General features: G+C 41.1%; 1 protein-coding gene across 27 annotated transcripts in view; it reads right to left on the reverse strand.

Moving 5' to 3' along the window:
- Positions 1-24,508, reverse strand: part of LOC139746704 (uncharacterized) — a 385,796-nt gene that overhangs the window by 181,381 nt on the left and 179,907 nt on the right. The window contains exon 6 of one of the 27 annotated variants that reach the window (XM_071658163.1): positions 7,907-8,437. The exons of 24 other annotated variants lie outside the window; for them this stretch is intronic. In XM_071658163.1, coding sequence (XP_071514264.1) covers positions 7,922-8,437 — 516 coding nt within the window. In that variant the 3' untranslated portion in view covers positions 7,907-7,921. Of the gene's footprint in view, positions 1-7,906; positions 8,438-16,052; positions 17,755-24,508 lie in introns of those variants that run through there. 2 more of the 27 variants (XM_071658168.1, XM_071658171.1) reach the window with 2 other exon arrangements.

Below are 24,508 nucleotides of genomic sequence, written 5' to 3' on the forward strand. Positions count from 1 at the left end.
CGACTTCCACACATTCTTCAAGGCTCCCAGAATTTTCGCCCCCTCCCCCACCCTATGATCCACTTCCGCTTCCATGGTTCCATCCGCTGCCAGATCCACTCCCAGATATCTAAAACACTTCACTTCCTCCAGTTTTTCTCCATTCAAACTCACCTCCCAATTGAATTGACCCTCAACCCTACTGTACCTAATAACCTTGCTCTTATTCACATTTACTCTTAACTTTCTTCTTTCACACACTTTACCAAACTCAGTCACCAGCTTCTGCAGTTTCTCACATGAATCAGCCACCAGCGCTGTATCATCAGCGAACAACAACTGACTCACTTCCCAAGCTCTCTCATCCCCAACAGACTTCATACTTGCCCCTCTTTCCAAAACTCTTGCATTCACCTCCCTAACAACCCCATCCATAAACAAATTAAACAACCATGGAGACATCACACACCCCTGCCGCAAACCTACATTCACTGAGAACCAATCACTTTCCTCTCTTCCTACACATACACATGCCTTACATCCTCGATAAAAACTTTTCACTGCTTCTAACAACTTGCCTCCCACACCATATATTCTTAATACCTTCCACAGAGCATCTCTATCAACTCTATCATATGTATATATATATATATATATATATATATATATATATATATATATATATATATATACACGCAAATATACATACCTACACAGCTTTCCATGGTTTACCCCAGACGCTTCACATGCCCTGATTCAATCCACTGACAGCACGTCAACCCCGGTATACCATATCGATCCAATTCACTCTATTCCTTGCCCTCCTTTCACCCTCCTGCATGTTCAGGCCCCGATCACACAAAATCTTTTTCACTCCATCTTTCCACCTCCAATTTGGTCTCCCACTTCTCATTCCCTCCACCTCCGACACATATATCCTCTTGGTCAATCTTTTCTCACTCATTTTCTCCATGTGCCCAAACCATTTCAAAACACCCTCTTCTGCTCTCTCAATCACGCTCTTTTTATTTCCACACATCTCTCTTACCCTTACATTACTTACTCGATCAAACCACCTCACACCACACATTGTCCTCAAACATCTCATTTCCAGCACATCCATCTTCCTGCGCACAACTCTATCCATATATATATATATATATATATATATATATATATATATATATATATATATATATTTTTTATTTCTTTATTATACTTTGTTGCTGTCTCCCGCGTTTGCGAGATAGCGCAAGGAAACAGACGAAAGAAATGGCCCAACCCCCCCCATACACATGTATATACATACGTCCACACACGCAAATATACATACCTACACAGCTTTCCATGGTTTACCCCAGACGGTTCACATGCCTTGATTCAATCCACTGACAGCACGTCAACCCCGGTATACCACATCACTCCAATTCACTCTATTCCTTGCCCTCCTTTCACCCTCCTGCATGTTCAGGCCCCGATCACACAAAATCTTTTTCACTCCATCTTTCCACCTCCAATTTGGTCTCCCTCTTCTCCTCGTTCCCTCCACCTCCGACACATATATCCTCTTGGTCAATCTTTCCTCACTCATTCTCTCCATGTGCCCAAACCACTTCAAAACACCCTCTTCTGCTCTCTCAACCACGCTCTTTTTATTTCCACACATCTCTCTTACCCTTACGTTACTCACTCGATCAAACCACCTCACACCACATATTGTCCTCAAACATCTCATTTCCAGCACATCCATCCTCCTGCGCACAACTCTATCCATAGCCCACGCCTCGCAACCACACAACATTGTTGGAACCACTATTCCTTCAAACATACCCATTTTTGCTTTCCGAGATAATGTTCTCGACTTCCACACATTCTTCAAGGCCCCCAGAATTTTCGCCCCCTCCCCCACCCTATGATCCACTTCCGCTTCCATGGTTCCATCCGCTGCCAGATCCACTCCCAGATATCTAAAACACTTCACTTCCTCCAGTTTTTCTCCATTCAAACTCACCTCCCAATTGACTTGACCCTCAACCCTACTGTACCTAATAACCTTGCTCTTATTCACATTTACTCTTAACTTTCTTCTTCCACACACTTTACCAAACTCAGTCACCAGCTTCTGCAGTTTCTCATATGAATCAGCCACCAGCGCTGTATCATCAGCGAACAGCAACTGACTCACTTCCCAAGCTCTCTCATCCCCAACAGACTTCACACTTGCCCCTCTTTCCAAAACTCTTGCATTTACCTCCCTAACAACCCCATCCATTTATAAATATATATATATCTATATATATATATATATATATATATATATATATATATATATATATATATATATATATATTCCCTGGGGATAGGGGAGAAAGAATACTTCCCACGTATTCCCTGCGTGTCGTAGAAGGCGACTAAAAGGGAAGGGAGCGGGGGGCTGGAAATCCTCCCCTCTCGTTTTTTTTTTTTTTTTTTCCAAAAGAAGGAACAGAGGAGAGGTCCAGGTGAGGATATTCCCTCAAAGGCCCAGTCCTCTGTTCTTAACGCTACCTCGCTATCGCGGGAAATAGCGAATAGTATGAAAAAAAAAAAAAATATATATATGTAAATATATATATATACATATATATATATATATATATATATATATATATATATATATATATATATATATATATATATATATATGAATGTGTTTGATGATAGAGTGGCAGATATAGGGTGTTTTGGTCGAGGTGGTGTGCAAAGTAAGAGGGTTAGGGAAAATGATTTGGTAAACAGAGAAGAGGTAGTAAAAGCTTTGTGGAAGATGAAAGCCGGCAAGGCAGCAGGTTTGGATGGTATTGCAGTGGAATTTATTAAAAAAGGGGGTGACTGTATTATTGACTGGTTGGTAAGGTTATTTAATGTATGCATGACTCATGGTGAGGTGCCTGAGGATTGGCAGAATGCGTGCATAGTGCCATTGTACAAAGGCAAAGGGGATAAGAGTGAGTGCTCAAATTACAGAGGTATAAGTTTGTTGAGTATTCCTGGTAAATTATATGGGAGGGTATTGATTGAGAGGGTGAAGGCATGTACAGAGCATCAGATTGGGGAAGAGCAGTGTGGTTTCAGAAGTGGTAGAGGATGTGTGGATCAGGTGTTTGCTTTGAAGAATGTATGTGAGAGATACTTAGAAAAGCAAATGGATTTGTATGTAGCATTTATGGATCTGGAGAAGGCATATGATAGAGTTGATAGAGATGCTCTGTGGAAGGTATTAAGAATATATGGTGTGGGAGGCAAGTTGTTAGAAGCAGTGAAAAGTTTTTATCGAGGATGTAAGGCATGTGTACGTGTAGGAAGAGAGGAAAGTGATTGGTTCTCAGTGAATGTAGGTTTGCGGCAGGGGTGTGTGATGTCTCCATGGTTGTTTAATTTGTTTATGGATGGGGTTGTTAGGGAGGTGAATGCAAGAGTTTTGGAAAGAGGGGCAAGTATGAAGTCTGTTGGGGATGAGAGAGCTTGGGAAGTGAGTCAGTTGTTCGCTGATGATACATCGCTGGTGGCAGATCCATGTGAGAAACTGCAGAAGCTGGTGACTGAGTTTGGTAAAGGTTGTGAAAGAAGAAAGTTAAGAGTAAATGTGAATAAGAGCAAGGTTATTAGGTACAGTAGGGTTGAGGGTCAAGTCAATTGGGAGGTAAGTTTCAATGGAGAAAAACTGGAGGAAGTAAAGTGTTCTAGATATCTGGGAGTGGATCTGGCAGCAGATGGAACCATGGAAGCGGAAGTGGATCATAGGGTGGGGGAGGGGGCAAAAATCCTGGGAGCCTTGAAGAATGTGTGGAAGTCGAGAACATTATCTCGGAAAGCAAAAATAGGTATGTTTGAAGGAATAGTGGTTCCAACAATGTTGTATGGTTGCGAGGCGTGGGCTATGGATAGAGTTGTGCGCAGGAGGATGGATGTGCTGGAAATGAGATGTTTGAGGACAATGTGTGGTGTGAGGTGGTTTGATCGAGTAAGTAACGTAAGGGTAAGAGAGATGTGTGGAAATAAAAAGAGCGTGGTTGAGAGAGCAGAAGAGGGTGTTTTGAAATGATTTGGGCAAATGGAGAGAATGAGTCAGGAAAGATTGACCAAGAGGATATATGTGTCGGAGGTGGAGGGAACGAGAAGTGGGAGACCATACTGGAGGTGGAAAGATGGAGTGAAAAAGATTTTGTGTGATCAGGGCCTGAACATGCAGGAGGGTGAAAGGAGGGCAAGGAATAGAGTGAATTGGATCAGTGTCGTATACCGGGGTTGACGTGCTGTCAGTGGATTGAATCAGGGCATGTGAAGTGTCTGGGGTAAACCATGGAAAGCTGTGTAGGTATGTATATTTGTGTGTGTGGACGTATGTATATACATGTGTATGGGGGTGGGTTGGGCCATTTCTTTCGTCTGTTTCCTTGCGCTACCTCGCAAACGCGGGAGACAGCGGAAAAAAAAAATATATATATATATATATATATATATATATATATATATATATATATATATATATATATATATATATATATTTTTTTTTTTTTTATACTTTGTCGCTGTCTCCCGCGTTTGCGAGGTAGCGCAAGGAAACAGACGAAAGAAATGGCCCAGCCCCCCCCATACACATGTATATACATACGTCCACACACGCAAATATACATACCTACACAGCTTTCCATGGTTTACCCCAGACGCTTCACATGCCCCGAGTCAATCCACTGACAGCACGTCAACCCCGGTATACCACATTGCTCCAATTCACTCTATTCCTTGCCCTCCTTTCACCCTCCTGCAAGTTCAGGCCCCAATCACACAAAATCTTTTTCACTCCATCTTTCCACCTCCAATTTGGTCTCCCTCTTCTCCTCGTTCCCTCCACCTCCGACACATATATCCTCTTGGTCAACCTTTCCTCACTCATTCTCTCCATGTGCCCAAACCATTTCAAAACACCCTCTTCTGCTCTCTCAACCACGCTCTTTTTATTTCCACACATCTCTCTCACCCTTACGTTACTTACTCGATCAAACCACCTCACACCACACATTGTCCTCAGACATCTCATTTCCAGCACATCCATCCTCCTGCGCACAACTCTATCCATAGCCCACGCCTCGCAACCATACAACATTGTTGGAACCACTATTCCTTCAAACATACCCATTTTTGCTTTCCGAGATAATGTTCTCGACTTCCACACATTCTTCAAGGCTCCCAGAATTTTCGCCCCCTCCCCCACCCTATGGTCCACTTCTGCTTCCATGGTTCCATCCGCTGCCAGATCCACTCCCAGATATCTAAAACACTTCACTTCCTCCAGTTTTTCTCCATTCAAACTCACCTCCCAATTTACTTGACCCTCAACCCTACTGTACCTAATAACCTTGCTCTTATTCACATTTACTCTTAACTTTCTTCTTCCACACACTTTATCAAACTCCGTCACCAGCTTCTGCAGTTTCTCACATGAATCAGCCACCAGCGCTGTATCATCAGCGAACAACAACTGACTTACTTCCCAAGCTCTCTCATCCCCAACAGACTTCATACTTGCCCCTCTTTCCAAAACTCTTGCATTCACCTCCCTAACAACCCCATCCATAAACAAATTAAACAACCATGGAGACATCACACACCCCTGCCGCAAACCTACATTCACTGAGAACCAATCACTTTCCTCTCTTCCTACACGTACACATGCCTTACATCCTCGATAAAAACTTTTCACTGCTTCTAACAACTTGCCTCCCACACCATATATTCTTAATACCTTCCACAGAGCATCTCTATCAACTCTATCATATGCCTTCTCCAGATCCATAAATGCTACATACAAATCCATTTGCTTTTCTAAGTATTTCTCACATACATTCTTCAAAGCAAACACCTGATCCACACATCCTCTACCACTTCTGAAACCACACTGCTCTTCCCCAATCTGATGCTCTGTACATGCCTTCACCCTCTCAATCAATACCCTCCCATATAATTTACCAGGAATACTCAACAAACTTATACCTCTGTAATTTGAGCACTCACTCTTATCCCCTTTGCCTTTGTACAATGGCACTATGCATGCATTCCGCCAATCCTCAGGCACCTCACCATGAGTCATACATACATTAAATAACCTTACCAACCAGTCAACAATACAGTCACCCCCTTTTTTAATAAATTCCACTGCAATACCATCCAAACCTGCTGCCTTGCCGGCTTTCATCTTCCGCAAAGCTTTCACTACCTCTTCTCTGTTTACCAAATCATTTTCCCTAACCCTCTCACTTTGCACACCACCTCGACCAAAACACCCTATATCTGCCACTCTATCATCAAACACATTCAACAAACCTTCAAAATACTCACTCCATCTTCTCACATCACCACTACTTGTTATCACCTCCCCATTTGCGCCCTTCACTGAAGTTCCCATTTGCTCCCTTGTCTTACGCACTTTATTTACCTCCTTCCAGAACATCTTTTTATTCTCCCTAAAATTTAATGATACTCTCTCACCCCAACTCTCATTTGCCCTTTTTTTCACCTCTTGCACCTTTCTCTTGACCTCCTGTCTCTTTCTTTTATACATCTCCCACTCAATTGCATTTTTTCCCTGCAAAAATCGTCCAAATGCCTCTCTCTTCTCTTTCACTAATACTCTTACTTCTTCATCCCACCACTCACTACCCTTTCTAATCAACCCACCTCCCACTCTTCTCATGCCACAAGCATCTTTTGCGCAATCCATCACTGATTCCCTAAATACATCCCATTCCTCCCCCACTCCCCTTGCATATATATATATATATATATATATATGCAGGGGGTAACAATGCTGCTTTCTGTGGGTTGGGGTAGCAACAGGAATGGATGAAGGCAAGCAAGTATGAATATGTGCATGTACAGGCATTTTAAGTATACATATATGTGTATAAGAGTGGATGGGCCATTCTTTGTCTGTTTCCTGGCACTGCCTCGCTGATGCAGAAAACAAGTGATAAAGTAAAAGAAATAAATATATATGTGTGTGTGTGTGTGTGTAAAACAAAAAATTCTCCCAATACTGACCTACCTCAACATGCATGGCACTCAGCTCTATGCAACTGTTCTAGAACCCTCCCATCCAAACTTCTCAATAACTAACCACCAACCCTATATAGAAATAAAAGCTTAACCCAGCCTGAGACTTCAATGAACTCTACTCACAAATAAAATACTGGTATACATAACACACTGAAATAACCACAATACTAAACAATTGCCCTTCTGACTCAGTCCTAAATTCCAAACTGCCAGATATAAATCTATTAGAAGCCACATTCCCCAGACAAACAAAAGTCACACTTTTTCATCTACATTCTGGACATCACCTATAGAGCACCACTGCAAACAAGGTCTCACTATATCCTTAAACCCTTCATGTGAATGATATAACATGCATAATGAAGATACAGACAACTTATGTCTGAAATGCTCTAAACTCTCTAAAGACACACAACATTACTAGATTTTATCTTATGAGTGGTACAGGAGCCTCATAGGGCTCCTTGGGCAGACAGTAAGCATATATGTAAATATATTTGTGTTACTGGACTCCACTTGCTTGTGTTACACTGGAAATAAAAAGTCACCTTAGGTGAGGCTATTTCACTTCAGTTTATCACTGTCATGGAACTTCGAACTTCAAAATAGTCCACAAACAGTTTATTACTGTCAAAGAACTTCTAACTACAAAACAGTCCATCATTTCCTGACTGTAGTGATCTTAAAGCTGCAAGACCCCAATCAAAACGGTCCTGGAGTTAAACATAACACTAACAACATAAATATGTAAAATATATATACATACATACATTTATATATATATATATATATATATATATATATATATATATATATATATATATATACACTCGATACAAAACACAAATCATGGATCTAAGTGATAAACTGGGTTTGGTGGATCCGCATGTTTTTTCTCGAGATGATGCTTCAATATATGCATTCGGCTAAATGCTTGGCCACAAAGAGTACAAACATATTTCTCCCCTGTGTGTATTCGCTCATGGTTCTGAAGGTGCTGCTTTTTTTTAAAACGGGCATCACAAAAATGGCAAGGATATGGACGCTCAACATTATCATCCAATCCAGCTACAGTTGCAGCTGCTACAAGAGGATTCAGAGACGATGACTTAAAATCACTTCGAGCACATGTTCCTAAAGGGTTCAAAGACATGTGAGACTTCATATCAGGGCGACTTCCTGTGATGCATGAGCCTGCAGTATCCACCAGAGCATGGTATAAGCCTCCTGTAGTAACTGTTGTTGTATCCACTCTCAGTAAGTTTGAGGTCAAGTGGGACTCAAGCCCCAGGATAGTTGGAGAAGTCAGATCCGGGTCTCGCTTCAAGTTACGCCTCGTGCCGAGAAGAGAGTCTCCAACACTCTGGAAGAGACCGACACCTGTACTTTAGTCTCAGGTGGCAGCAGCTAAGATGGCTACCTAAGCCATGCATCGCACCAAGACATATCATCGCTAACCAAACATCCCAATATCAAATCCACCAAAGCCTGAGTTCCTGTTGTGTCAGTGTTTACTGGGAAGTTCTACTACTAGGTTTCAATAATACGGAACAGAGCTAAGATTTGTATCACACCACCTGTGACAAATATATCTAGCCCATAAAGAATGCTGACTAGTTATCAAAGTAGGTTCAAAGAGACAGCCACAAACATCACACAAACATTGGGCACGTTGTGTCAACTATTCTCTTTGAATATGTGGATGCCTTCTTCCTTGAGCTGAAGCACTAGCATTGTCGGACTTCCTGAGAGCCTGCAACAGTGAACCCTAATCTCAGACTTTTGCTTCAACAAAAATAAATCATAACTATACAGCTTGTAAAAATGAATCAAAGTGAAAAAATATGACTGTAGTCATCAACAATCAGTGATCTCATAGCAGATGGTTAAAAGTTGAAACCTAAATACCTATTTATGGCAATACACACACACACACACACATAATATTTCTGTAATCACTTACTTGAAATCATGTTGAAGTTTAACATGACATTCAATTTGTAAATGCATACTGAAGGAATTGACTCTGGTTAAAACTGTTTGTCTCTAACTGCAATTTCATGTTTTCAGATTATGTGTGTGCTGTAGTTAAACATGTAACACCAGCATCATATTCATGCGGCTCTGCAGTTTCAAGGCTGCGCTCCATGTGAAATGAGGGTAACCTGTAATCCTTTAAGGAGACAAAATCCTCAATGATACTGTTCCCCAGTCTAGCAATTGGCAATGATAAAACTTCATCTAAAAAGCCTTCTCACATGATAAAACTTGCAAGAACAATGATTACACATAAAATCATACAGCTATTTCATCATCACCGGATGAAAAGAAGTACCTCATCAAGGAACTTACTACTAAGGAAGTCCATGATTTTTCTGCCTGTAAATGGAATTCAGCCTTGAAATAGCAGGAGCCCCATAAAAGAGGTCTTGGGATTGTAAAATCATTTAACAATTGTATGATATATATGCATATATATATATATATCTATATATATATATATATATATATATATATATATATATATATATATATATATATACATTTTTTTCTATTTTGCTTTGTCGCTGTCTCCCACGTTTGCGAGGTAGCGCAAGGAAACAGACGAAAGAAATGGCCCATCCCACCCCCATACACATGCATATACATACACGTCCACACACGCAAATATACATACCTATACATCTCAATGTACACATACATATACACACAGACATATACATATAAACACATGTACATATATACACTGTACATAATTCATAATATATATATATATATATATATATATATATATATATATATTGAAAAGTCTCACAATTTTGTGCGTGATCAAGATATTCCTATAAGTCCATGGGGAAAATGAAACATGATAAGTTCCCAAGTGCACTTTCGTGTAATAATGACATCATCAGGGGAGACACAAGTGAGAAATATAAGTCAGTTGATATACATCAAAGAGACGAAGCTAGGACCCCATTTGGTTAACGTGATTGTATGTCTTGGACAATTGCATGTTTACCAAATGGTGTCCTAGCTTCGTCTCTTCGATGTACATCAACTGACTTATATTTCTCTCTTGTGTCTCCCCAGATGATGTGATTATTACACAAAAGTGCACTTGGGAACTTATCGTGTTTCATTTTCCCAGTGGACTCAAAGGAATATACATATATACATAAATATATACATATATATATATATATATATATATATATATATATATATATATATATATATATATATATATATATTCTTTTTTTTTTGCTTTGTCGGTCTCCCGCGTTTGCGAGGTAGCGCAAGGAAACAGACGAAAGAAATGGCCCAACCCACCCCCATACACATGTATATGCATACGTCCACACATGCAAATATACATACCTACACAGCTTTCCATGGTTTACCCCAGACGCTTCACATGCCCTGGTTCAATCCACTGACAGCACGTCAACACCGGTATACCACATCGATCCAATTCACTCTATTCCTTGCCCTCCTTTCACCCTCCTGCATGTTCAGGCCCCGATCACACAAAATCTTTTTCACTCCATCTTTCCACCTCCAATTTGGTCTCCCACTTCTCGTTCCCTCCACCTCCAACACATATATCCTCTTGGTCAATCTTTCCTCACTCATTCTCTCCATGTACCCAAACCATTTCTGCTCTCTCAACCACGCTCTTTTTATTTCCACACATCTCTCTTACCCTTACGTTACTTACTCGATCAAACCACCTCACACCACACATTGTCCTCAAACATCTCATTTCCAGCACATCCACCCTCCTGCGCACAACACTATCCATAGCCCACGCCTCGCAACCATACAACATTGTTGGAACCACTATTCCTTCAAACATACCCATTTTTGCTTTCCGAGATAATGTTTTCGATTTCCACACATTCTTCAATGCTCCCAGGATTTTTGCCCCCTCCCCCACCCTATGATTCACTTCCTCTTCCATGGTTCCATCCGCTGCCAGATCCACTCCCAGATATCTAAAACACTTTACACACACACACACACACTTATACTTAACCGCCATCTCCCACATTAGCGAGGTAGCACAAGGAAACAGATAAAGAATGGCCAAACCTGCCCACATATACATACATGTATATACCTAAATGCCCACACACGCACATATACAATTTAGCGTATATATAAATACACATGTACATATCCATACTTGCTGCCTTCATCCATTCTCGTTGCCACCCTGCCACACATGAAATAGCATCCCCCCTCTTCCGCAAAGCAGCGCCAGGAACAGACAAAAAAAAGGCCACATTCGTTCACAGTCTCTACCTGTCATGTGTAATGCATCAAAACCACTGCTCCCTTTCCATATCCAGGCTCCACACACCTTTCCATGGGTTAACCGAGATGCTTCACATGCCGTGGTTCAATCCAATGACAGCACATCGACCGGTATACCACATCATTCCAATTCACTCTATTCCTTACTCATCTTTCACCCTCCTGTATGTTCAGGCCACAATCACTCAAAATCATTTTCACTCTATCCTTCCACCTCCAATTTGGTCTCCCGCTTCTCCTTCCCTCCACCTGTGACACATATATCCTCTTTGTCAATCTTTCCTCACTCATTCTCTCCATGTGGTCAAACCATTAAAACATATCCTCTTCTGCTGTCTCAACCACACTCTTTTTATTACCACATACCTTTCTTACCCTTTCATTACTTACTCAATCAAACCACCTCATACCACATATTGTCCTCAAACATTTCATTCCCAACACATCCACCCTTCTCCGCACAACCCTATCTATAGCCCATGCCTCATAACCATATAACACTGTTGGAACCACTATTCCTTCAAACATATCCATTTCTGCTCTCTAAGATAAAGTTCTTGCCTTCCACACATTCATCATTGCTCCTAGAGCCTTTGCCCCCTCTCCCTCCCTGTTATTCACTTACGCTTCCATGGTTCCATTCGCTGCTAAGTCCAATCCCAGATATCAAAAACATCTCACTTCCTCTAGTTTTTCTCCATTCAAACTTACATTCCAATCAACTTGTCCCTCAACCCTACTGAACCTAATAACCATGCTCTTATTCACATTTACTCTCAACTTTCTCCTTTCACACACTTTCCCAAATTCAGTCACCAACTTCTGAAGTTTCTCACTCAAATCAGCCAACAGAGCTGTATCATCAGCAAACAAATGACTCACTTCCCAAGCCCTCTCATCCACAACAGACTGCACATTAGCCCCTCTCTCCAAAACACTTGCACATACCTCCATAATTACGCCATCCATAAATAAATCAAACAACCTTGGGGACATCATACACTCCTGCTGCAAACCGACTTTCACTGGGAACCAATCATTATCCTCTCTTCCTACTCATACACATGACTTACATCCTCGATAAGAACTTTTCACTGCTTCTAGCAACTTACCTCCCAAACCATATACTCTTAAGACCTTTCACAAAGCATCTCTATCAACCCTATCATATGCTTCCTCCAGATCCATAAGTGCTACATACAAATCAATCCGTTTTTCCAAGTATTTCTCAAACACATTTTTCAAAGAAAATACCTGATCCACACATTCTCTACCTCTTCTGAAACCACAGTGCTCTTCCCCAATCTGATGCTCTGTACATGGCGGTTTCCCACATCAATGAGGTAGCGCCAGGAAACAGATGAAGAATGGCCCATCCACTCATGTATACACATCTTCATACTACTTGTCTCCCGCATTAGCGAGGTAGCACAAGGAAACAGACGAAAGAAAGGCCCAACCCACCCACATAAACATGTATATACATACACGTCCAAACACGCACATATACATATGTATATATATACATATATATATACATATACATATATACACATGTACATAATTCATACTTGCTGCCCTTATTCATTCCCATTGCTACCCCGCCACACATGATATGACAACCCCCTACCCTCGCGTGCACACGAGGTAGAGCTAGGAAAAGACAACAAAGGCCACATTCATTCATAATCTCTAGCTGTCATGTATAATGCACCGAAACCACAGCTCCCTTTCCACATCCAGACCCCACAAAACTTTCCATGGTTTACCCAAGATGCTTCATATGCCCTGGTTCAATCCATTGACAGCATGTCGACCCCAGTATACCACATCGTTTCAATTCACTCTATTCCTTGCACGCCTTTCACCTTTCTGCATGTTCAGGCCCTGATCGCTCAAAATCTTTTTCACTCCATCTTTCCACCTCCAATTTGGTCTCCCACTTCTCCTCAATCCCTCCACCTCTAACACATATATCCTCTTGGTCAATCTTTCCTCACTCATTCCCTCCATGTCACCACACCATTTCAATACACCCTCTTCTGCTCTCTCAACAATACTCTTTTTATTACCAAACATCTCTCTTACCCTTTCATTACTTACTCGATCAAACCACCTCACACCACATACTGTACTCAAATATCTCATTTCCAACACATCCACCCTCCTCTGCACAACTCTACCTATAGCCCACGCCTCGCAACCATATAACATTGTTGGAACCACTATTCCTTCAAACATAGCCATTTTTGCTTTCCGATATAAATGTTCTCGCCTTCCAAACATTTTTCAATGCTCCCAGAACTTTCGCCCCCTCCCCCACCCAGTGACTCACTTCCGCTTCCATGGTTCCATCAGCTACCAAATCCCCTCCTAGGTATCTAAAACACTTCACTTCCTCCAGTTTTTCTCCAATCAAACTTCCCTCCCAATTGACTTGTCCCTCAACCCAACTGTACCTAATAACCTTCTTCTTATTCACATTTATCTCAGCTTTCTTCTTTCACACACTTTACCAAACTCAGTCACCAGCTTCTGCAGTGTCTCACATGAATCAGCCATCAGCGCTGTATCATCAGCAAACAACTGACTCACTTCCCAAGCCCTCTCATCCAGAACAGACTACATACTTGCAACTTTCTCCAAAACTCTTGCATTCACCTCCCTAACAACCCCATCCATAAACAAATTAAACAACCATGGAGACATCAAGCAACCCAGCCATAAACAAACATTCGCTGAGGACCAATAACTTTCCTCTCTTCCTACTCGTACACATGCCTCACATCCTCGATAAAAACTTCTCACTGCTTCTAGCAAATTTCCTCCCACACCATATATTCTTAATACCTTCCATAGAGCATCTCTATCAACTCTAAAATGGAAATGGTGAAGAGCTTGTAGATTTGTGAGCTGAAAAAGGAATAGTGATTGGGAATACCTGGTTTAAAAAGAGATATACATAAGCATACATATGTAAGTAGGAGAGATGGCCAGTGAGCATTATTGGATTATGTGTTGATTAATAGGCGCGAGAAAGAGAGACTTTTGGATGTTAATGTGCTGAGAGGTGCAACTGGAGGGATGTCTGATCATCATCTAGAGGGATGTCTGATCATTATCTTGTGGAGGAGAAGGTGAAGATTTGTAGAGGTTTTCAGAAAAGAAAAGAAAATGTTGGGGTGAAGAGAGTGGTGAGAGTAAGTGAGCTTGGGAAGGAGACTTGTGTGAGGAAGTACCAGGAAAGACTGAGTGCAGAATGGAAAAAGGTGAGAACAAAGGGTGTAAGGGGAGTGGGGGAGGAATGGGATTTATTTAGGGGAAGCAGTGATGGCTTGCGCAAAAGATGCTTGTGGAATGAGAAGCGTGGGAGGTGGGCAGATTAGAAAGGGTAGTGAGTGGTGGGATGAAGAAGTAAGATCATTAGTGAAAGAGGAGAGAGAGGCATTTGGAGGATTTTTGCAGGGAAATAATGCAAATGACTGGGAGATGTATAAAAGAAAGAGGCAGGAGGTCAAGAGAAAGGTGCAAAAGGTGAAAAAGAGGGCAAATGAGAGTTGGAGTGAGAGAGTATCATTAAATTTTAGGGAGAATAAAAAGAAGTTTTGGAAGGAGGCAAATAAAGTACGTAAGACAAGAGAGCAAATATGAACATCAGTGAAGGGGGCTGATCGGGAGGTAATAACAGGTAGTGGTGATGTGAGGAGATGGAGTGAGTATTTTGAAGGTTTGATGAATGTGTTAGATGATAGAGTGGGAGATATAGGGTGTTTTGGTCTAGGAGGTGTGCAAAGTGAGAGGGTTAGGGAGAATGATTGGGTAAACAGAGAAGAGGTAGTAAAAGCTTTGCAGAAGATGAAAGCCAGCAAGGCAGCAGGATTGAATGGTATTGCACAGGAATTTATTTAAAAAGGGGGTGACTGTGTTGTTGATTGGTTGGTAAGGATATTTAATGTATGTATGACTCATGGTGAGGTGCCTGAGGTTTGGCAGAATGCATGCATAGTGCCATTGTACAAAGGCAAAGGGGATCAAGGTGAGTGCTCAAATTACAGAAGTATAAATTTGTTGAGTATTCCTCTGTTCTTAACGCTACCTAATGTGGGAAATGGCGAATAGTATGAAAGATATATCCCTGGTGTTATCAGATTTTGCCTGGAAGTTCTTACACTGTAAACAAAATGTCTCTTTCAGTGGAAGCTACATAATTGTCAAAAGAAAGGAGTACAATCTTATTGAGGGCCTTCTTACACCAAACCATTATTTCACTTCTTAAGTGCAGATTGCAATATCAAAGCTGAAGGAACTATGTAAAATCCATCCTAAGTTGATATGATAATATCATAGGATCAACCTTTAAATCACAAGACTGCAAGGGAGGAGTCACTGTAACACCATCAGAAAACAGAAGGGAATACAGCTTCATCATCAGCATTAATGTTTCTAAGGAGCGCACTTTACCCTGCTCATGCATAGAGCACAGCATTAAATCTGTAGGAGCCCCATGCAAGGGGTCTTGAGATTTCATAACTAGATATGTGTGTTCATGCAAATTTAACAAAACAGTCTAGATATGTCCATAGTTTTAAGAAGCAATCATTTGTATGCCAAATCATTCAGCTATATTGTTTAATTGATAGAAGGAATAAAAATGCATTAAATATATTTGTGGTCTTTATTTCAAGACATTTTACAAAGGCTTCTCATAATACCATCAAGTATTCAGGAATTTACAAAAATTTCTCATATATGTATACAGCATGGTTTCATGTTACAAAGAGATACTTTGGCAATCTTGACATACGAATTTTTGGCATTTCAGTCACATCAAGGGATTATATCCTGCCCAATGATAAACTAGGAACTGACCATCTGTAAACTGGCAAAAATGCATATGTGGTGTAGCAGCAGCACTGAGTAAAACAATCCTTTGAAAGATAATGTCTTATCAAAATAATCTACGTTTTTCTTTAAAGGTATTATGTATAACTTACACTTCACGATAACCTCTGTAATGCTTATTAAAAAATTTACTTACGAATTCTTTTAATTCTTTATTGGCTGCAAAATACTGAATAGAGGCCCTATGCACTTCCCTTTTATCAATTACTCTAATATCGCAGTGTCCTGAAATACAATATCAAAAAATACCTTACACTTTAAAATTTCCTAATGCCCTAATAAGAATTTCCTCTTTTTCCTTAGTCTAGACCAATCACAATCATTTTTGTAGAATATGCTTTTGGCACACTCGCACTCGAACATGCTTGAGCAGTGAACTTCTCTGTGTAAAGGTTTTACCACATGAACGACAAGCATATGGGCGAGAGCCCATGTGGATTCGTACATGCTCTTGTAGTGTGTATCTACGCTTGAAGCTCAATGAACAATATGGACATGGAAAGGGTCTCTCCTCGGTGCCTACATGCTCTGCATTTATTCTTGTATCTCCCCAACTCGGTCCATAGCTAACCTTACTAGCACATTCCCTGTCTACTGCCCACCCACCACCCTCTGCTATGTTACTTGTTAATACTCTCATTCTATGAGATAAGCTGTCATCAGGAACTCGTCCCATATTATCTTGAAAAGGTGATAAGCCCAAAATGTCCTTAGCCTGCACCATGACGCCCTGCAACAAGAGGAGACCTACTTTAGAAGGCAAAAGCATAACAAGATAGGCTTAATGCTCTACCACTGTATCTAGTAATTCACTGCACCTGCTATCAATTATGCAGATTCATGGCCCAAACCCGAAAAATTCCTTTTATGATCCAGTTATACCTTAGTATATGGGGAAAGGGAATAAAGTTACTTTGAAGTTTATACATCTCCAGAGTGTATGCATAAAAAAGGAATACACTTTGTACAAATATTAAAGATTATCTAAAGAAAAAATCTCAAGAAATACCGCACTCTCTGACAAAATTGGTTCCACTTCCTTTGCTAATCACAGCAAAAACTTTTTCAAGAGTGCAAATTAAGTACTACATCTTATGGGGCAGCATAAGATGAAGGTGAATGCTGAGAATTCAGTGTCAAATCTGGGTGTAATTTGGCCATGTGTCGCTTCAATGGGGTCATCTGTGTGAAACGAGCTCGACAATGAGAGCAGGCATAGGGTTTTTCACCAGTGTGGAGCCGCTGGTGTTGCGTTAGGTGCTGCTTGGTCTTGAACCGACTCTCACAAAAAGAGCACGAGAATGGTCGCATGTATACTTCAGAGGAATGGGTGGCCGGCTGAGGGGTGAGAACTGAGGAATGCTGCAGGGGGTTGCACACGAGGGCAGTTTGCCCCCCCAGGCTGATATTCTGGGCCTCTACAGAGTGGTGCCCTGCCAACCCTGGCCACCCCACATGCCCCTGGAAGGGAGAAACATGCTGGCTTAGTCCAGAGTACTTGCAGATCCAAAGTACTAAGCCATCTTACAGAATTCAGTTGGTATTAACTTTCCTCACTGCTCAATATAACTAAATAAAACATGTTCTTTATATTCAGAACATTTAAATGTCTTTAAGTGTTGAAAAAATTTTCCTTTAAAATAAGAAAAAAAATCTGAGGAGGCTTTTCAAATTGAGAAGAACTTGCAATCAGAACATTTCTTTTATTCAAGTTTACAAATTAATTGGTTCAAGTCTATAAATATAGGGAAAACTTCTCACTCTTTTATACATACTCTTCTCGCAGCTATTTAATGGTTCAACCCTAAACATAAAAGGAAAACTTCCCACTTCTTCACATATTGTGGTTGCAGCTGGTATAAATCAGTCCCTTTTTTCAAAACATATAACAAAGCATAAGACAACAATCTTAAATATGCACTAACCCTTAATCTTTACCTATAAGGACAAACTTATTCATCTTGTGTTTACCGTTTGTAAAAAAAACTATGACAGAGAAGGATAATGATTTAATACAGTATCAATATATCTTTTATTACCAGAATCTACAGAACAAGTGACGTTTGAGCAGCAGATGGATGTAAAATCAACTACAAAGATATGAATTACCGTTATTGAAAACCCATGCTTACTTGTGAACAAAAGAAAATTTCCATATTATTGCACCTTTGTTATACCTCCACACACAAATCATATACATACATATATATATATATATCATACTTAATCGCCATCTCCCCCGTTAGCGAGGTAGCACAAGGAAACAGACGAAACAATGGCCCAACCCACCCACATACACACACACACATATATACATATATATATTTTTTCTTTTCTTTCTTTCAAACTATTTGCCATTTCCTGCATTAGCGAGGTAATGTAAAGAACAAAGGAATGGGCCTTTGAGGGAATATCCTCACCTGGCCCCCTTTCTCTGTTCCTTCTTTTGAAAAATTAAATAAATAACGAGAGGGGATGATTTCCAGCCCCCTGCTCCCTCTCCTTTTAGTTGCCTTCTACGACACGCAGGGAATACATGGGAAGTATTCTTTCTTCCCTATCCCCATGGATAATATATATATATATATATATATATATATATATATATATGGAAGGTACTAAGAATATATGGTGTGGGAGGCAAGTTGTTAGAAGCAGTGAAAAGTTTTTATCGAGGATGTAAGGCATGTGTACATGTAGGAAGAGAGGAAAGTGATTGGTTCTCAGTGAATGTAGGTTTGCAGCAGGGGTGCGTGATGTCTCCATGGTTGTTTAATTTGTTTAGGGATAGGGTTGTTAGGGAGGTGAATGCAAGAGTTTTGGAAAGAGGGGCAAGTATGCAGTCTGTTGTGGATGAGAGAGCTTGGGAAGTGAGTCAGTTGTTGTTCGCTGATGATACAGTGCTGGTGGCTGATTCATGTGAGAAACTGCAGAAGCTGGTGACTGAGTTTGGTAAAGTGTGTGAAAGAAGAAAGTTAAGAGTAAATGTGAATAAGAGCAAGGTTATTAGGTACAGTAGGGTTGAGGGTCAAGTCAATTGGGAGGTAAGTTTGAATGGAGAAAAACTGGAGGAAGTAAAGTGTTTTAGATATCTTGGAGTGGATTTGGCAGCGGATGGAACCATGGAAGCGGAAGTGAATCATAAGGTACGGGAGGGGGCGAAAATCCTGGGAGCCTTGAAGAATGTGTGGAAGTCGAGAACATTATCTTGGAAAGCAAAAATGGCTATGTTTGATGGAAAAGTGGTTCCAACAATGTTGTATGGTTGCGAGGCGTGGGCTATGGATAGAGTTGTGCGCAGGAGGATGGATGTGCTGGAAATGAGATGTTTGAGGACAATATGTGGTGTGAGGTGGTTTGATCGAGTAAGTAATGTAAGGGTAAGAGAGATGTGTGGAAATAAAAAGAGCATGGTTGAGAGAGCAGCAGAAGGTGTTTTCAAATGGTTTGGTCATATGGAAAGAATGAGTGAGGAAAGATTGACCAAGAGGATATATGTGTCGGAGGTGGAGGGAACGAGGAGAAGTGGGAGACCAAATTGTAGGTGGAAAGATGGAGTGAAAAAGATTTTGAGAGATCAGGGCCTGAACATGCAGAAGGGTGAAAGGCCGGCAAGGAATAGAGTGAATTGGATCGATGTGGTATACCGGGGTCGACGTGCTGTCAATGGATTGAATCAGGGCATGTAAAGCGTCTGGGGTAAACCATGGAAAGCTCTGTGGGGCCTGGATGTGGAAAGGGAGCTGTGGTTTCGGGCATTATTGCATGACAGCTAGAGACTGAGTGTGAACGAATGGGGCCTTTGTTGTCTTTCCTAGCGCTACCTCGCACACATGAGGTGGGAGGGGGTTGTTATTCCATGTGTGGCGAGGTGGCGATGGGAATGATTAAAGGCAGACAGTGTGAATTGTGTGCATGTGTATATATGTATGTGTCTGTGTGAGTATATATATTTGTACATTGAGATGCATGGGTATGTATATTTGCGTGTGTGGACGTGTATGTATATAGATGTGTAGGGGGGTGGGTTGGGCCATTTCTTTCGTATGTTTCCTTGCGCTACCTCGCAAACGCGGGACACAGTGACAAAGCTAAATATATATATATATATATATATATTTTTTGCTTTGTCGCTGTCTCCCGCGTTTGCGAGGTAGCGCAAGGAAACAGACGAAAGAAATGGCCCAACCCACCCCCATACACATGCCTTGATTCAATCCACTGACAGCACGTCAACCCCGGTATACCACATCGCTCCAATTCACTCTATTCTTTGCCCTCCTTTCACCCTCCTGCATGTTCAGGCCCCAATCACACAAAAATCTTTTTCACTCCATCTTTCCACCTCCAATTTGGTCTCCCTCTTCTCCTCGTTCCCTCCACCTCCGACACATATATCCTCTTGGTCAATCTTTCCTCACTCATTCTCTCCATGTGACCAAACCATTTCAAGACACCCTCTTCTGCTCTCTCAACCACGCTCTTTTATTTCCACACATCTCTCTTACCCTTACGTTACTTACTCGATCAAACCACCTCACACCACAAATTGTCCTCAAACATCTCATTTCCAGCACATCCACCCTCCTGCGCACAACTCTATCCATAGTCCACGCCTCGCAACCATACAACATTGTTGGAACCACTATTCCTTCAAACATACCCATTTTTGCTTTCCGAGATAATGTTCTCGACTTCCACACATTCTTCACGGCTCCCAGAATTTTCGCCCCCTCCCCCACCCTATGATCCACTTCCGCTTCCATGGTTCCATCCGCTGCCAGATCCACTCCCAGATATCTAAAACACTTCACTTCCTCCAGTTTTTCTCCATTCAAACTCACCTCCCAATTGAATTGACCCTCAACCCTACTGTACCTAATAACCTTGCTCTTATTCACATTTACTCTTAACTTTCTTCTTTCACACACTTTATCAAACTCAGTCACCAGCTTCTGCAGTTTCTCACATGAATCAGCCACCAGCGCTGTATCATCAGCGAACAACAACTGACTCACTTCCCAAGCTCTCTCATCCCCAACAGACTTCATACTTGCCCCTCTTTCCAAAACTCTTGCATTCACCTCCCTAACAACCCCATCCATAAACAAATTAAACAACCATGGAGACATCACACACCCCTGCCACAAACCTACATTCACCGAGAACCAATCACTTTCCTCTCTTCCTACACGTACACATACCTTACATCCTCGATAAAAACTTTTCACTGCTTCTAACAACTTGCCTCCCACACTATATATTCTTAATACCTTCCACAGAGCATCTCTATCAACTCTATCATATGCCTTCTCCAGATCCATAAATGCTACATACAAATCCATTTGCTTTTCTAAGTATTTCTCACATACATTCTTCAAAGCAAACACCTGATCCACACATATATATATATATATATATATATATATATATATATATATGGGGATAGGGGATTAAGAATACTTCCCACGTATTCCCTGCGTGTCGTAGAAAGCGACTAAAAGGGGAGGGAGTGGGGGGCTGGAAATCCTCCCCTCTCGTTTTTTTTTTTTAATTTTCCAAAAGAAGGAACAGAGGGGGCCAGGTGAGGATATTCCAAAAAAGGCCCAGTCCTCTGTTCTTAACGCTACCTCGCTAACGCGGGAAATGGCGAATAGTGTGAAAGAAAAGAATATATATATATATATTTTTTCGGTCTCCCGCGTTTGCGAGGTAGCGCAAGGAAACAGACGAAAGAAATGGCCCAACCCACCCCATACACACGTATATACATACTTCCACACACACGCAAATATACATACCTACACAGCTTTCCATGGTTTACCCCAGACGCTTCACATGCCTTGATTCAATCCACTGATAGCACGTCAACCCCGGTATACCACATCGCTCCAATTCACTCTATTCCTTGCCCTCCTTTCACCCTCCTGCATGTTCAGGCCCCGATCACACAAAATCTTTTTCACTCCATCTTTCCACCTCCAATTTGGTCTCCCTCTTCTCCTCGTTCCCTCCACCTCCGACACATATATCCTCTTGGTCAATCTTTCCTCACTCATTCTCTCCATGTGACCAAACCATTTCAAAACACCCTCTTCTGCTCTCTCAACCATGCTCTTTTTATTTCCACACATCTCTCTTACCCTTACGTTACTTACTCGATCAAACCACCTCACACCACACATTGTCCTCAAACATCTCATTTCCAGCACATCCATCCTCCTGCGCACAACTCTATCCACTGTCCACGCCTCGCAACCATACAACATTGTTGGAACCACTATTCCTTCAAACATACCCATGTGTGTGCGAATTGAAACAATGTGGTTTATATATGCTGCTGGCCACAAGGAAAATAAAACACAAAGGTTTGAGTGCTTTCATATCTTCAGGAATATGGAGATAATGAATAAATGTAGATTTTACAAACATGTATAATATGCTGGATGCATCAACTCATCAGGTGAGGATCAGGCAGGAAAGTCTAGTAAGCCCCCACCTGATGAGGTCATGCATCTATCATATACAACGTTTGTAAAACCTATGTTTGCATCTGTATGTGAAAATATGAATATGAATATCAAAAAATGATTCATCAAAGAAATTAAATCTGTTTCACTTTCCATGTGGCTACCATCGTAATGCATAAATCAGGTTTGTTTATAATAATTTGTGTGTGTGTGTGTGTGTGTGTGTGTGTGTGTGTGTGTGTGTGAGTAAAAAGGTCTTGTTGAACTCAATCTACCTGAGGCTACAGAGCCATGGCAGTGTCACCATTGGCAAGACTGTATTACTGTCAGTTCACAAGAGTTCATAAACCAAAACTGCTCCTGCTACAGAGTGCAGCACAGCCATTGAGCTGCAATAGCCACTAACTGAGATGTTGTGAGGTTGTTCAACAATATTGAAAATAATAATAAAATCTATAAAGTATTTTCTTTTATGTACATCCACCATTTCCAATATCAACATAGCATTATGAAGATATAAAGAAATACCCTCATAGGTGCACAGCCATTCTCTGGCTGTCATGTGAAATGTATTGAAACCACAGCCTTCAACCCACAACCAATCCCATAAACTTTTCCATGTTTTTTCCCTGTCACTTTATATATCATGTCTCAGTCTGCTGAATGCACATTGCTCCCTGTATACCACACTGTTCTATCAATCCTGTGCATGACTTAAACTCTCCTGAACGTTTAGGCCCTGAGCATTCAAGACCTTTTCCACCTCTGATTTGGTCTCCACCTTCTCCTTCTCCCCTTCACTCCTACACATATATCCTCCTTGGTAACCTCTCCTCACTCATTCTTTCTATATATCTAAACCATTTCATCAAAATTACTTTTGCTGTCTTAACCATACTATTCTTATTACTACATCTCTCTATCTTATCCCATCACTCCTTACTCAAGTCAACCATCCTCACACCAAATACTGTCCTCAAACATTTCATTTCCAACACATAGCCCTCTTCCACATGTTCCCATCTACAGCCCACTCCAAACATCCACATAATCACCACTTCTATACCTTCAAGCATACCAATCTCTGATCTCCTAGAAAGTGACCTCTTTTTCCAAACATTCCTCAATACTCCCAGAATGTGTGTCCCCTCACCCATCTTATAACTCAAATCAGCTGCCACTGTCCCTTTCATTGTAAAATCCAATCCCTGATATCTGAAACACTCTACTTTCATGAAGTCTCTCCTTTCAAACACACTCCAAATAAATCATATCACTGCACAGATATCCATTGCTCCTACTGACATTACTCTCAAATTTTTGCCTTTCACAAACTTACAATGTAACTTCGAGCAGGAGTAGTCATGTATCACCTATACCTCACCTTACCTTCCTGCCATGATTTGCTTCTTATAAGGATCTTGCAGCACTCAGAAAGCTGGCCACATTGACTGGTCAGGAGCACAGGTCATAAAGGATTGTGATGTGTGTGCATCTGTGTGCAGAAGGTGCAGGGCAACTGAGTATAAAGAGAGTGGTGTCTTCGTAGTTGCATTATGGGTGTGAAGGGTCATGGGGCATGTTGAAAAGCTGTTTGTAGTGTCTAAAGAATAAGCAGGAGAGCATGATTCGTGTTTGTCTGGAATATGTAGTTCCTGATCGGTGTTTATCTTGTTGGGTGCTTGGCTGTTTAGTGCTTCTTGGGTTACTTCAACTTGTATGTGTTTTGTCATTTACACATTTAC

The sequence above is a fragment of the Panulirus ornatus genome, chromosome 66, assembly GCF_036320965.1.
Source record: "Panulirus ornatus isolate Po-2019 chromosome 66, ASM3632096v1, whole genome shotgun sequence".
Lineage (NCBI taxonomy): Eukaryota > Metazoa > Arthropoda > Malacostraca > Decapoda > Palinuridae > Panulirus > Panulirus ornatus.